General features: G+C 45.3%; 1 protein-coding gene across 1 annotated transcript in view; it reads left to right on the forward strand.

Moving 5' to 3' along the window:
• inpp5a (inositol polyphosphate-5-phosphatase A) overlaps window positions 1–16,097 on the forward strand; it is a 359,903-nt gene that overhangs the window by 236,437 nt on the left and 107,369 nt on the right. Inside the window, 1 exon segment of the mRNA XM_084321922.1 lies at window positions 3,663–3,784. Within this exon segment, the coding sequence (XP_084178048.1) occupies window positions 3,663–3,784 (122 nt within the window).

Here is a 16,097-nt window from a genome sequence, read left to right on the forward strand (position 1 = left end):
TTCCCTGAAGGGGTATCTAGTCCTAGAGAGCGAGAACGGTGTTATCTCTGTGTTCATTCTAGCGCTCTCTCTCTGGGCATGTCAGCTTCCCCCCCTGGAGGCCGGCCAGCGGATGAGTCAATCTCATCCCTCCCTCCACAGAACTCTAGCTCTCTCTGACTCTTTTTTTATGCTAATAATTTTCCTTCTGAGGTCAATTTATGCACTTCCCTGTAATTAGAGTTCCTACACAATGATCCGAATGCTGCTGTTTAACTGTGAGATGACAAAAGGATAGGAGTGGGCCATTGGGCTGCCTTCTCATGGCAAACATTTTTCAGTATTTTAGAAAGTCCACCTCCTGAATCCATCGAATCGAAGCTGAATTCGTGTTCATGGATGTCTTTAAAAGACATGAATAAATCACAAGGTTGGCTCTTAGATCTTCGACAGGTCTTTTGTGTTCTTTTATTCATCAAAAGTAGAGGGTACTCTCCATAAACATTTTGACAGTCAGGCTTTCATGTTTGAATGAACTGCCTCCACAGTAAGCTTAAATACTAACGGCTAATCATATTAAATTGACATTGAGGCCATGTCCAGACGAAACCGATTTCGGTCGTATCAGTCAAAGTATTTTATCGTATGCACCTTTCATCCACACGGAACTGCGTTCTGGGAGCCTGAATACGCTATTTTTCTGAGACTGGCTCCCAGAGTGGGCAAATCTGAAGACGCCCCCTTGCGTCGCCGTCTTTACAAGCCTATACGGGTCTTTTCCTGAACCGATGACGCGATAGCCGCCTCTTCCTTAACACATTGTCTGCCACGCAGTATGCCCATCTTTGTGCCCAGTCTGACAGCGCTGTAAGCCTATGGAGTGGCTCACCTTCTTTGCAGGGCTATAACTTTTTAAAATATTATAGCTATATCGACATTACTATGGCCCATTCAACATCGGGTATCTATCGTTCCGGATGTGGGAACGTTATATTTTTCCATTCATACATTGTCGTGTTAGTACCCTCGTGAATATAAGTATGTATTTGGACTGTATAGCAGTAATTTCCTAAAATGCGAGTTATAGGCCCCGACATATCGATTGCGTTTTGTTCCTATGCTATATTAAACAATTCAAATGTATATGATCGTTATACATTATGCTTCATCATGCGTGAAGGAAAGGGGGGGGGGGGGGGGGGGGGGTGGGCGTCGTTTATAATTCCTTGATTGTCAGTAATGGCTTTTTTTAGTATGGTTGATACGTTGATCAGATGGATTGCAGTGAAATAAATAAACAATCAAGCTGAAAATAACTTTTACCGTTCGCCGATGAGACTGGAGGAAAAATATTCCAATTATTCGATGTCGATCTGCTAGATCCATTTTATGTTTGTATGACACAATAAACGCCAAAAATCATATTGATTCTTGCGTTTCGAAAGCGATCCCATGCACTCTCTAGACCCACGTTACAATATATCTCTGGCGGAGGATTTTCCACGATGCACCGAGCGCCACTTCCGGTTTGGCGTGGAGTGTAACTCGCCCTAAATCCACCAGGCGGCGGTATTGAGGCGTTGCAATATCAGACCAGGGTCCAGCCGTGTCCCGGAGGGAGGCTGGATGAATTATGAATGCCATGGCGAAAAAATTAAATATTGATCCCAAAAACGAGTTCCCTCGTTGTTGGCGCACAAGGATTGGCGGGCAATAACGAGTATACTCGTTGTTGGCCCACAATGTGTTAATGCAGGCCTTTTTCTGAAAACCAAAGTAGTAGCCAAATAGGGCTGACCTTCAAAAACATTATTGGAATTCGAAGCTTCGGGGGCCGAGATTCGATTTTAATTCGAAGCTTCGAAATAAAATTTAAAATTTAAAAATTTAAATTACATTTTTTTTTATGTTGTGGGACTTGTACAGCACTTTGTTCAACTTTGTCAGTGCTGTAAAGTTTAAAACCTTTTAAAATCTTAGACACACGAAACACTGCTTTCATGAAATATTGTAAGCCGTCATTTGAGGCTTCATAAAAGCAGCACAATGAACACAAATCTGTCAGTGCCGAGTCCGACCTCATCTTAAATAACAAACAGCATTGCTTGTTGTAATTAACAAAGAGAGGCAGAGTTGATTTAGCTACCAAAAAATAAGAATATTCATATTTTTTTTAAATGTTATTATTCTTATTTTCTTTTAATAATCAAATTTTATTTTCATATTCGAATCCCATGCCCATCGGACGAAGCTTTGAAGTATTTATGACAGCCCTAGTAGCCAAGCACATACTGCTCCATAGCATACGCCTTCAGTTGATCATGACAAATCCTCTTACCTTGACGATTAAAAGCCTCCATAATTTAGTAAATAGTATTCCCATGGCTGGTGTTGAGATTTACGATGCCAGCTGTAGCCAGCCAGCTAGCGTTGATGCTATTCAATGCTATCAACATTAGCTAAATAGCTAACCAACTAAATACAATAGACAGTGGTTATCTTGAGGTAATGTTAAATACAGACAACTTTTGCTACAATAAGACAGTGGTATCCTGAGGGTAACGTTAAATACAGACAACGTTTGCTAGTCGAAAGGACAAGTTAAACATCAATCAATTAATTTAATACAACAGGTAGTTTGAGCTGCGCGCACCATAATTATATACGGCTTTGACATGTTCTTTCTCTCCTGCCGATTAAAATCCTCCTCATTATCGATTGCCTGTAGGCTGTAGCTGCATTTTGCGCATGTGAGCCGCGGTCTCTCTCTCTCCTCTCCTTTGGAAACTAGCGTTACGTTAGCTCAAAAGCACAGAACCGGATGACACAAGTTATTCTGCTAGCAACAACAACGATAACACTTCCCGGTCGGGGGGTTTCAAATAAAAGAGCAACCTCTAAAAACAGGAAAGACATTTATTTTGTACATTTGTGGCACGCACTTATTTCTTGACACAATTTCGTTTTTACGGAAAACTTTTTAAAAATGAAAACGAAATGAAAACGAAAAGATCAAAATTGTTTCGTCGGGACATGGCCTGAGTGTTCCCCCGAGCCATGAGTGAACATCAAATTGTCCTAAAATAGTTCACCATAGCCTTTTAAGGCACTCTGCCACTTCGATTATTGTATTTTTATGTCTGCACTTTATGCATTGCTTTTATTTAGTAAATTCTCTACTCATTTTCTATATTTATGCCAATTTTATGAACATTTTATACCTATGTCTATTTCATGTCCATTATGTCTACATTACTGCTGTGAAGCACTTTGGGCTGCAATTCTCATATGATTATTAGTATTATTATTAATAATAGTGGAATCGAATATTCAACAATGTTTGCCCATGATATACAGTATCTTCCCCCTGTGGAGGCTGGGCCCAAATATACTCTTAATAAAAGAAGAATAACGCATTAAAATGCATTTTTATGATAAAAAAAAATTGCCACATTTGGCCAAAAACCATTCATTGGGGTGAATGGAACCTGTGCCCACTGTAGTCTCCTAATGTGTGTGTGTGTGTGTGTGTGTGTGTGTGTGTGTGGGGGGGGGGGGGCAGTAAGGCTGCCAATGCCACACCTTGTGTGGTTCATGTGAAGTGTTACAGGAAGTGAGACGGACATGGTTAGTCCTGTAGGTCTCTGGTTGTGCTCAAGCTGTGTTTTCTGGTCCCTCCCCAGTGCCCTTTGACCTGGTGAACATACACCTGTTCCATGACGCCTCCAACCTGGTGGCCTGGGAGAAGAGCCCCTCCGTCTACTCTGGACCAGGCAGAAGGCCCCTGCGATACCGTCATGGACAGGTACAACTCTACATCGCTCTGTCATTGATTCTCTCTCTCTCTCTCTCTCTCTCTCTCTCTCTCTCTCTCTCTCTCTCTCTCTCTCTCTCTCTCTCTCTCTCTCTCTCTCTCTCTCTCCCTCTCCCTCTCTCTCTCTCTCTCTCTCTCTCTCTCTCTCTCTCCTCTCTCTCTCTCTCTCTCTCTCTCTTTCTTCTAGCTCATCTGTTCTTATCGTTCTTTCCTCCAAATCTGTTCCTTTAGCCCATCCACCTCATATTCTACCTGTCATCATCTTCCACCTGTCCTCATCCTTTACCTGTCCTCATCTTCTACTTGTCATCATCCTTTACCTGTCATCATCCTTTACCTGTCCTCATCTTCTACCTATCCTCATCCTTTACCTGTCATCATCCTTTACTTGTCATCATCCTTTACCTGTCCTCATCTTCTACCTGTCCTCATCCTTTACCTATCATCATCCTCTACCTGTCATCATCCTTTACCTGTCCTCATCTTCTACTGTTAGATTTGGATCAATCAGCCAGTATCACCTCTTCATCTGTTGGCTTGTGTTATCACCCTCTCCATCCGTTGGCTCTGCGTTGTTTTTATCTCTCAGAGACGTCTCCTCATACTGGCTGTACAATCTTTGGCATTCCCCTTTAATGCAATCCGTAACCATAAGTATTCGACACTGGACAGCGTGGTACCTTTCTTGAAAAACGTTGTTTATTGCATAAACAAAAGCCTCAGATGTTACCCATTTCGTATTGTCCTTGAGAAAAGTCTTTGATGAAACACTAAATTCATTATTCTAATGATCTCTCCTTTCAGCCCGCTCGGTGATCGTTGCGGCCTAGCTGTTATCCAAAAGCCTTCATGGTTGTCGTCATTAACACATCCTGCGCCAAAAACGTTGTACAACGTGTTTCAAGGTCATGCTAATTCTGCCATTCCACGGCGTACAACGTTATTGAGATCATATTTAATTTTTTCGCCATGGTATTCAGAATGCCCTCCCCCAGCCTCGGCTGATACAGTGGGAGCCTGCACAACTCTGCAACGCTTCAATACTGCCGCCTGGTGGTGATCGAGCGAGTTACAACCGGAAATGGATCTCTGGTGATCTCCGTGTACCGGGGAAATGCGTCCGGCACTCACATATTGTTGCGGGACTCTAGACACACATCGTACATATGGATCGCTGCCATAACTCAATAATCGATATGATTTGGGCGTTTATTATTATTATACAAACCGGAAATGGATCTAGGTGATCCACGTCAAATAAGTGGGATCTTTTTCCTCCAGTCTCATCTGCGAACGGTAAGAGGACGCTGACGGCATTTTCAGCGTGATTGTTTATTATTATTAATGCAAACTGCTCTGATCAATATATCACCCATACTACATAAAGCATTTACTGACGATCACGGAATTATAAACGCCCCCCCCCCCCCCCCCCGTTCATCCGCGCATGATCAGTCATAACGTTAGGATCATGTACAGTTGAAATCTTTAATATAGCGTGTATTGGCAACAGACGGCAGTTGATAATCTATATATGCGTTTATGCCTATAACTCACATTCTAGGAATTACTGCAGAAAATGATAAAAACATATTTATATTCTAGACGGTATTTTCGTATGAATCTATGAATGAAAAAGTATAACGTTCCTACATCCTGAACGATAGATAATCTATGTTGAATGGGCCATAGTAATGGCAATTTAGCAATACAATTTAAAAAGTTATAGCCCTGCAAAGAAGGTAAACATCTCCATAGGCTTAGAGTGGTGGCAGAGAGTGGTATGAGACGGGCAAACTCCGTGGCAGTTAATGTGTTAATGACAGGCCCCGCCCCTCTTCTGGTTGTCATGTGACGCGCTGTCATGGCAACTGCTTGCAACCTTTAACACACATTAAAAACGTCTGTCTGCCTGCTGCTGTTTCTTATCAGTTGTTTATGTGCTGATGGAATGCAGACACCCTGCTCTACAACACTGACTGCTGCTTGCCTCTAAACCGCCTCCACCCTGCACATTTGAAATGTATTTGAAGGATAAACCCCTTGAGATATGCTATCTCGTTTCGAGGGGGTCCTTAACATAGGATACAAAACATACAATACAATACAATACATAACAAAACAAAAAACAAGACAACAAATGCACTTATACACTGACAGACGCTCTCCCAAGCTCACTCCCACAATCCACACTGATTCATCCCAAGAGGATCACCAATATATATATATATATATGTTCCCTTATAAAACACAAACAAAATTATAATTTGATCTGAAAACGACATCTACCTCTCTGACCTGGCCCCTTTAGATGCTGTCATCTCCCCCAATATACATTACATACATTGAAAAACATTGATTTCCTTGACCTGTCCTCATCCTTGACCTGTCCTCATATTCTACCTGTCCTCATATTCTACCTGTCCTCATCTTCTACCTGTCCTCATCTTCTACCTGTCCTCATCTTCTTCCTGTCCTCATCCTTTACCTGTCCTCATCTTCTACCTGTCCTCATCTTCTACCTGTCCTCATCATTTACCTGTCCTCATCTTCTACCTGTCCTCATCTTCTACCTGTCCTCATCTTCTACCTGTCCTCATCCTTTACCTGTCCTCATCTTCTACATGTCCGCATCTTCTACCTGTCCTCATCTTCTACCTGTCATCATCCTTTACCTGTCCTCATCTTCTACCTGTCCTCATCTTCTACATGTCCTCATCTTCTACATGTCCTCATCCTTTACCTGGCCTCATACTTTACCTGTCCTCATCTTCTACCTGTCCGCATCTTCTACCTGTCCTCATCTTCTACCTGTCATCATCCTTTACCTGTCCTCATCTTCTACCTGTCCTCATCTTCTACATGTCCTCATCTTCTACATGTCCTCATCCTTTACCTGGCCTCATACTTTACCTGTCCTCATCTTCTACCTGTCCTCATCCTTTACCTGTCCTCATCTTCTACCTGTCCTCATCTTCTACATGTCCTCATCTTCTACCTGTCCTCATCTTCTACCTGTCCTCATCTTCTACCTGTCCTCATATTCTACCTGTCCTCATCTTCTACCTGTCCTCATCCTTTACCTGTCTTCCACCTCAGCATTTTCTCTCTGTTCATCCATCCTCTGCTGTTCAGCATTCTCCCCCCACGCCTCCCATCCCCTCATCTCTCCCTCTCTCCATCTTCTCTCCCATCCCATCCCTTCTTCCCTCGGTTTTGAAGCCACAAGCCCACGTCCCTTCTCCTCCTCTCGCCTCCTCTCTCCGCCTCTTTCCCCCCGGCGCGGCAGAATCCTTCACCCTTTAGCCGGCCAGACAGCCGCTATGCAAACAGAGCAGCCATTCCCAGGCCATGCTAATGTGATTTATGGGAGATCCATTTACAGTGGCGCGGGATGATGGAGTGCACAGTGCAACCCTTGCTCCCTACCTGGCCACACTAACACAGAATAAAAGCCCCGGTACCAGCCCCGCGGGTGGGTGACCCCCTCCATTCAAATGGCATCTGAATGCACGACGTGGCGTCTCCCGTCGTCGCCTTCCACTTTGAATAACTACATGCATATAAGGGTGGCATATATTATCACTGGTGCGCTCTCTTGACGCGCGTGAATTACGAGGCGCTTTTTAAAATATTCTTTCCGAGATCATATCCCACCCCAACCCACACCCCCACCCTCCCTCGTCACTCTTGTTTTGATGAAAGAATGCTTCGCCTTTAATGGAGAGGGGAGTGGGAGTGTTTGGGAATATGGCAGCTTTTACACTTTTTATGAAGCCATAAGTTACCTGGATTTACTGCACGTAATGAAGTTTCAAAAGGACCTTTTCCTTGTTGCTTACGTTGAAGGTTTTGATCGTATTTTCTCTGCTTTCGTCATGCTCTTGAAGTTGATTTATTTTTAAAAGTCACCTCGTAAATAGGCTTAAATGGTGCCATTTCAATGGGGTTGGAGGAGGGGGGGGGGGGGTGTTGAATAGCAGTTGTTTTGGCTGAGTGGCAGTTTCCACGCTCCTTCTCTCCAAATCCCCTTGTGTTCGTGGAAGGTGTCCTTGCTGTTAATTCCGGGCCATATCATTAAAAGGTGACAATGGCAAAATGGGAGTCCCTGCCCTTTTAGGGAAAGGGGTGTGGACGAGGGGTAGGTGGTACAGGGTAGGGAGGGGGAGGAGGAGGTGGGTGGTTGGTTGGTTTGGGAGGTGTTTGTTATAATGTTCCGGCCAGGCTGGTATCCCATGCATGGAGAACAGGGGTGGATTGGTGGGGGGCATCGCGCCTCAATCGCTCACTTTGGGGAAACAGTCGGGCGCAGATCCGGACCGCCAGATTGAGAAAAGCTGGCGGGTCTGAGGGAAGGGAGGAGGGGGGGGGGGGGGGGGGGGGACTCACAAAGGGTCCCTGGTCTCTGTAGGGGCAGTGAATAATGGGTCGGTCCTTTCACAGAGACTGCTAACCTTTTGGCAGCCACCAGCAAACTCCATTCTCCTCCACCGATCTGGGAGGACAATGTGCCCAGGCCGGCTTTGAATGAAGCGCTACCACCAACAGTGTTCCCATTCAGCGGCTGGTTGGGAACCATCTTTTTGGCCATTGTCCCGACTCTGACTCTTACCCCCAGAAACGGAGCAGGAAAAGAGAGACGGTGAATATCTATAGCCAAACCCCCCCCCTCTCTCTCTCTCTCGCTCTCCTCCTCTAACTCTCTCTTTCCTTCTCCGAGCTCTAATCTCTCATTGTGGGGACGGGGACCGCCACCAGCTGAGGTCCAGGGCCTGGCTGGCTGGTGCTGGAGCCTGGAGCCTGGTCACGCAGCAGGTCCTGGAGAGCGAGCTCCGTGGCCCGGGCCCCAGCCCTCGACACCTTATCATACGGCCCAGGCCTTAATAAAGCAGCTTACGGACCATTGAGAACACATCTGATAAGCCTTTTCCTCTGTGGCCCTTTTAACTGCTAAACGGTGTGTTTATCTCCAAAGCGCTTTCAAGGCCTCGGGGGAACACTGGCTGAGAAGGAGCGGCGTTTAGCTCAGCCTAGACCTCACTGTCGAGCCAGATCAGAAAGAGAGTCCTCTGTAGCCGTGCAGGGTGTGTGTGTGTGTGTGTGTGTGTGTGTGTGTGTGTGTGTGTGTGTGTGTGTGTGTGTGTGTGTGTGTGTGTGTGTGTGTGTGTGTGTGTGTGTGTGTGTGTGTGTGTGTGTGTGTGTGTGTGTGTGTGTGTGTGTGTGTGTGTGTGTGTGTGTGTGTGTGTGTGTGTGTGTGTGTGTGTGTGTGTGCGCGCACACGCACGGCGGCCGCTTTCATGTGAGCGAAGCCAAAGAACTGCTTCAAATACGGCTTGTTTTCCTAGCCTTTGAAATAGGGGAGATATGAGCTCAGACCGCATCCAGCCGTATTTACCGTGTTGACTCGGATACGCCTTGATGTGAGGCTGTCATTGTTTTATAATTAGCCAAGGCTTTCTATGGAGTGTGTGAGTACACAACTTTATGCTCTCACAGATATTTTAAATGTTTCATATTTGTTTCCCGTCATTTGTTTCCCTCATGCGGTTAGATAGTGATTTAAACTGTTTCAGGAATTTTATTAGAACCACTGTTAATATTAATAATATTAATACTAATTTCAGTAGACAAGAAGCTTGTGTTTGAAAGGAAACGCCTGATGGAGTAAAGCATGTCCCTTGGCGTCGCTGGCCAAGAGGATGGGAGCCCCGGCCCGCAGGGATGTGAAATGATAGTGTTTTTCCCTCCTCTTCGTCCTCCTTAAAAAAAATCTCTTTTGTGTAACACAGTTTGTTTCTCTTTTCCACCCCCATTCAGAGCGGCTGGTCCGGTTCAGGAGAGAACAGTTTTACATTACAACTGTGAAATCCTGGCATAAAAGAGGCCTTTGTGGCGTGCCATTATTTCCACACAGATATAGACCATTGTCACAGGGCTGAAGTTAATTTGATCAACATTGGGGACATTTAACTGTTTTGTTCGCTGAAAAGGCTCGTTTCATGCTTATTTTCGGGGCATTGAAAAGCAATGATTGGCAGAAAAATAATGTTGCCGTTAACAATTCAGAGCAATTAGTTTCCCATGGGGAGGCAGTGGGCCACACTGGCCGCCACACAGCGCCGCTTTGTCATTTTATGGACGGTCATCAGTCAACTGTCAGGGCGTCTCAAAGAGCCCTCCAATCTAAATGTTTCCCTTTAGGATTTTCCCAGAACAACGGGCTGAAAGAGGGAGAGAGAGATAGAGGGAGAGGGAGAGAGAGAGAGACGGAGGGAGGGAGATATAGAGGGAGGGAGGGAGAGACCAGCTTCCAGCCAATAGACATGTTCAGCTACAGGGAGGAGTAGAGGATCGCACGGAGATCCTCCATGGAGCAGGAGGAATTAGTAGAGAGAGAGAGAGAGAGAGAGAGCATATTCATATATGCCCACTCATATTTTGCATGCGTAAATCAGAAGCAGTAACTTCTCCAGAGGTCTAGTGATTGATTTGTGCAGTGGCATGTGTTATGTATTAATTTGTAACAGGATGTAGGTGAGAAGTTAGCACTTGGTTCCCATTCCACAAGTGCACCTGCAGGTACCTGCTGTGAGTGTTTCATTAATTCTACCACCGTTTATTGGTGGCACTCGGTGGACTGAAGTGTGTGTGTGTGTGTGTGCGTGTGTGCGTGCACAGTGTTGAGTGTGTGTGGGTGTGTGCGTGTGTGTGGTGTCACTGTGACTCTGAACTGCCTTCTCACCCTGGGAGGCCTGTGGGAGCAGAGGTTAATCCTCCCTAGTCAGTCTCTCTGCTCCACTGTGTCTAGAATGGACCCGTTATAAATCTCCCCCGTCCCCATCCCAGCAGCCCCTGCAGGACTACAAACCAGAGGGGGTCAAGTTGGCATCTCATGTGTCCCAAAATATATATAAAAGACACAGCACACTCCTCAGAGGGGTGGCTGAAATTGCAATAGCTCCATCCTGCAAATGTTTGACCATTTACTATTATTTTTACAATACCCAGAGTATATCCCTAAGTAGTACACTAACGTAAAACCTTTCTTCATCGTAGGTCCCTGTTAACCGAGCTGTTGGATGGAGTTGGCTTATGCCCCTAACCTCTGTGTGACCGCAGCAGTATCAGCCCCCCCCCCCACCACACACACACACACACACACACACACACACACACACACACACACACACACACGTGCGAGCGCGTGCATTTCGCCATCCTGGCTACATCGGTCTCTGGGTGGGGGGGGGGGGGGGGGGAGTCACAGAGGACATGGGGGTGGCCATCCTGGGGTGTCAAAGGTCTCTCCAAGGGCCACCCCTGGCCCATTCAGCCAGACGTCACCCTGCACATTCTTCACAATGTTAACATTCTCCCAAATTCTCCACATTCATTCACAATGGTTCACACTGCCCGGACCAGCCATTGTCCGCTGAGTCCAATCTGACTGGCCAATTTTATGGTAAGTCATCTTGTCAATCTAATTGTGACATGGTCCCCATTCGCACCCTCATAATCCCATATAGGCTGTCTATTATGACTCAGTTGAACTGTCACTCACTCCCTATAATCTGCCGTGGGCTCAGTGAGGGATTGAGATTATGGAGGAAAAAGATGCAATAATGTTTTTATTTTTGTTGTTGTTGTTGGTTAGCTGCAGACAATCAGCTTGTGTACATGTGTGTGCGGTGAATATTACAACAGAGAGGGAGAAAGCGAGGGGGGGGGGGAGAGATAGAGAGAGAGGGGGGGGAGAAGGAGAAGGATAGATGGGAGAGAGGGGGAGAGGGAGGGAGAAAGAAGAGAGAGATGTGGATGGGGGAGGGATAAGGAGGGGGATAGAGAGAGGGGAGGGATAGAGGGAAGGAGAGAGAGGCTTTGTGCGGGTGGTGTAGGGGGCCTGGGAGCAGAGTTGGGGGGGCCATGTTATAAATTAGCGACTGACCCCCGTCTTTGTGTGGCCCCCAGGAAGGCCTGACTAATGGCCCCCCCTCAGTGAGAACGGCCCTTGTGAAGCAGCCCTTTCAGAGGTTTCAGTGCAGGATGAATTGGCCGGGGGGAAGCATGTTTATAGACTGTGTAAAGAAGTGAGTCTTTGTGGTGGAATGTCGCTGACACTGTTACAGTTTGCCTGAATGAACTGTGATGACGCGGCTAATGGGGCCCCTGCTGGGGGGGGTCGGTGAGGCCCCTAGCTCGGGACCCCCCACCCTCAGGCCTTTTCACGCCCAGTCCGCTGTAGCTAATGTGGCGATTCTTCAGCCCCCCCACCCACCCACAAAGGCCAAGCAAAAGTCAACTTTCACACCAGTGGGTCACCATGAGTGCTTTAGGAAACGATCGTGTAAACAGAGTGTTGCCTTCTGACCCGCCGCTGATACCTTTAGGCCTGCAGACAAAACGACCAGGCTGCGGGTATTAGACACGGCTATTAGTGGGATAAAGCTGTGGGAGAGGGACCCACACCACTAGGCTCTACACATCATAGTCTTTATACTCACTTTCTCTCTGTCTCTCAATTTGCTTCTTCTACTCTCACTCTTTTCATCTTCTCTCTTTAAAAAAATAAAAGTATTTATGTTTTTGCCTCTCACCTCTGTCATTTTCCTCCTTTTTACGCTCCTCTTTCTTCCATCTTTGTTCTTCTTTCTCTTATCTTTTTTTCTTTTTATAATTATTTTCTTTTTATCGTTTTTTTTGTTTGTTCTTTTACTTTTACATTTATCATTAATGAACATTGGAAGTGAATGAACCAGATGATTTAATAAAAAATACAGAAAAAACAAGACGCTCTCTGTCTGGCCTCCACACGCGCGCACACACACACACACATACACACACACACACACACACACACACACACACACACACACACACACACACACACACACACACACACACACACACACACACACACACACATACACACACACATACATCACTGACTACAAGCAACTCAAATTAAATGAAAAGTATTTTATCACAATGATTTTATCGTTATTTTCCCTTCTATAGTATCAGAAAAGTGCTAAGCACTACAGTATATTAACACCAGGAACACATTAGTTCCCATGCCTATAAGAACTGCATTCAATGGCTGTATAGTTAATTTATTCGCCTTATTCACTTTGTCGCCATAGTGGTCAAGTTTGAGGTAACGGATGCGAAAGTGACCGTTCACTTCAGTATAAAAATGCCTCTTCAAGAGCCGGTAGTTAAAAGCAATAGTCAAAGTAACAGTCAGAATATCACTGTTGGAATTATAAACTCATGATTACCCGACTCTGATCTGTTTTTCACCACCATAGTTTTCGTGTTTTAAAACACATAGAAGTGAATTAGATATCGCCTCATTGAAATGCGTTCATAGCGATCTACGGAAATAAAGATGGCGGCAAGGTGAATAAGGCTAATTGCCCTCCATTTGGGACAACAGTATAAACTGGCCTCTGGCCCTATTTGAATAGAGCCTAGTCTCTTAGCACCAGGACGCAAGGTCGTTAATGACATCACTGGTGTCAGTCTGAGTGTATTCGTGAGCTAATGCACGGAGACAAACGTGCGCACACACACACACAAACACACAAACACTCATATAAACACACAGACACCATTTCCCAAACTGCGAGGTTACAGGGCACAGATGCATGCATCCCCTCTCTATACAGATGAGTGCTTTTAATGTTACCAGTCAAGGGGCCAGGAATCCCCCCCTCTACCTGTCCCAGGGCTGGTGCTTCTGGCTCTGCACCCACGCTAATACCCACATGGCGGGTTTGTCCTCCGCGTCTAGGCGTTAGAGATGGAACAGACGTCCTGTCTTACACGTTGAACATGTCGAGCACGTTTGGCGAGAGATTTGCAAAAACATGGAATGAGCAAGAAATGGATGGGTCTATTTGTTGGGACTATGGGTCTATGGGATGAGTATTTGTTGGGACTATGGGTCTATGGGATGAGTATTTGTTGGGACTATGGGTCTATGGGATGGGTATTTTTGTTGGGACTATGGGTCTATGGGGATGGGTCGATTTGTTGGGACTATGGGTTTATGGGATGGGTCTATTTGTTGGGACTATGGGTCTATGGGATGGGTCTTTTTGTTGGGACTATGGGTCTATGGGGATGGGTCTATTTGTTGGGACTATGGGTCTATGGGATGGGTCTATTTGTTGGGACTATGGGTCTATGGGATGGGTCTATTTGTTGGGACTGGGTCTATGGGATGGGTCTTTTTGTTGGGACTGGGTCTATGGGATGGGTCTTTTTGTTGGGTCTATGGGGATGGGTCTTTTTGTTGGGACTATGGGTCTATGGGGATGGGTCTTTTTGTTGGGACTGGGTCTATGGGATGGGTCTTTTTGTTGGGACTGGGTCAATGGGATGGGTCTATTTTTTGATAGACAACTTCACATTGAAGTTGCCTGATCTCAGGTGGCTACGCTCCACCGCCACAGTAAACCTAAGGAATGGAGAAACAAACAATCCTGTCTCTAGCTCAGACTGTCTTTCTCGCTGTGTGCCCCCGCCCCCTTCTCCCCTCCTCCCTGCCCCTCTCTACCCCCCCCCCCCCCTGCCCCCCCACAGAGGAGAAGCAGTGTGTGCTTTACGACAGCGAGAGAAGGGACCCACCACCGAGACAGGGCTCCTCTCTTTACGGCCCCATAAATATATTGTTATCTGGGCTTGGGAAGTCCATGGTGAGATTTATCCCTGCGATTAGCGCGGATAGCGAGCCAAGCATCCTGAATCATTAATTACACAAGGGGGCTACACTACCTCCGTCTTAATCTCCTATCTCCGCTCTGCGGTGGAGCCACTTTTAAGTCGGTGATGAGGTATAAGAGTTAATTATATGTCGCTTAGGTGCGTTTTTTTAAACACGCCGTGATGCCCGTTACTGCAGCCGGGGTTCCGGCGGGTCTGGACGCATTCCATGACACGGAGGAAGTGGACTCCATGAATCGTCTTAACGCAGCGCACTCCCAAGGTTCACGTTCAGGTTTAGGAAACTTTGTAATGTGCGTAGTATATTAAAGACACAGACAAGACAAGATATATAAAACTATACATGATTAAATTGGAGGCATTAAAAGAGGACATACCAGCGCTTGACACAGGAGCAATCCCTGCATGTCTGTCTGTTTAGCTAGAGGGGCCTGGTTTTCCCCATGTCAATTGCACAGCCATGGGGGACAAAAGAATCTATTGTAGCGGTTGGTTTTTATTCTCCACAACAGGATGAGGTCCTTAGCTCTATGGTTGGAGTAGTGGAGTAGATGGGGATCATCATTTAGGATGATGACAGGGGAACCGTGATGGTGTATATAGATCATTTACTGACGGTTTCATACCTGCCAGTTTGTCTGGTAACTCCTTTCAGTCTCTCTCCGTCTTAGATTGGATGCACACCAGGTCAAAGATGAACAGTGACCAGGGGATTTCCACGTGGAATAGAATGCACTAGGGCTGGCCAATGCGATCCAAATATGATATCACAGTATTGTTTTTTATTATTGATGGTATTACGTTTGTGCTGTGCAAATTACAATGTGATTTGCTCACTTTTAATAAAAAGAAAATTTAAATACATATTTTTTAATAATACAATTTACATGGTGTTTTTCATTCAAAATGGTTTTGAATTGTAATCCCATTTGAATGTCTTTATAATACTGTTGCAAGAATTTTTTTTATTATTAATTTAAGATTAAGATACATGCATCATTTTACAATTTGTATATATCGTATATACTTTTTTTTTTTTTATTATTATAATAAATTTTTTTTAAACCCAAACAAACTAAATAATTAAATGAATCCATGCCTTTTGCATGGATCCATTACGATATACCTTAATATTTAGGATACCTCCCGGCTCTAGGATGCACTCATCAACCTGAAAAGAGTTCAGTTTGCCTCTTATAGAACATCCTTGTTTGCAGTTATCTTTGACTTCACTTTGACTTGACCACTGACTGTGCATTTGCTGTCGATCCAGCCTCTCAACATTCATGTGATTCTGTCAAAGGTACTGATAAGGAAGTGCATTCCAAGCTGTGTCACTGGAATGAAAATGGAACAGTTCCGGTCTCTCAAATAGGCTGGACTTTTTACACACTGTTGAGATCGCTCAAACAAAACGAGTGTCCCTCTGGATCTACAAGTCAGAAGAAATGTCCACGGAGGGGGTCAGGAGGCCAACCCATGTGATGTAAATGTGTTTGTGAACGAGTTGATTCATCTCTCTTCTGAAAAGCACAGGAGAAACCCAAACAAATTCAACCATATCATTAGTGAATAG

The sequence above is a fragment of the Notolepis coatsorum genome (genome assembly GCF_963971535.1).
Source record: "Notolepis coatsorum genome assembly, chromosome: 9".
In the NCBI taxonomy this organism is placed as follows: Eukaryota; Metazoa; Chordata; class Actinopteri; order Aulopiformes; family Paralepididae; genus Notolepis; species Notolepis coatsorum.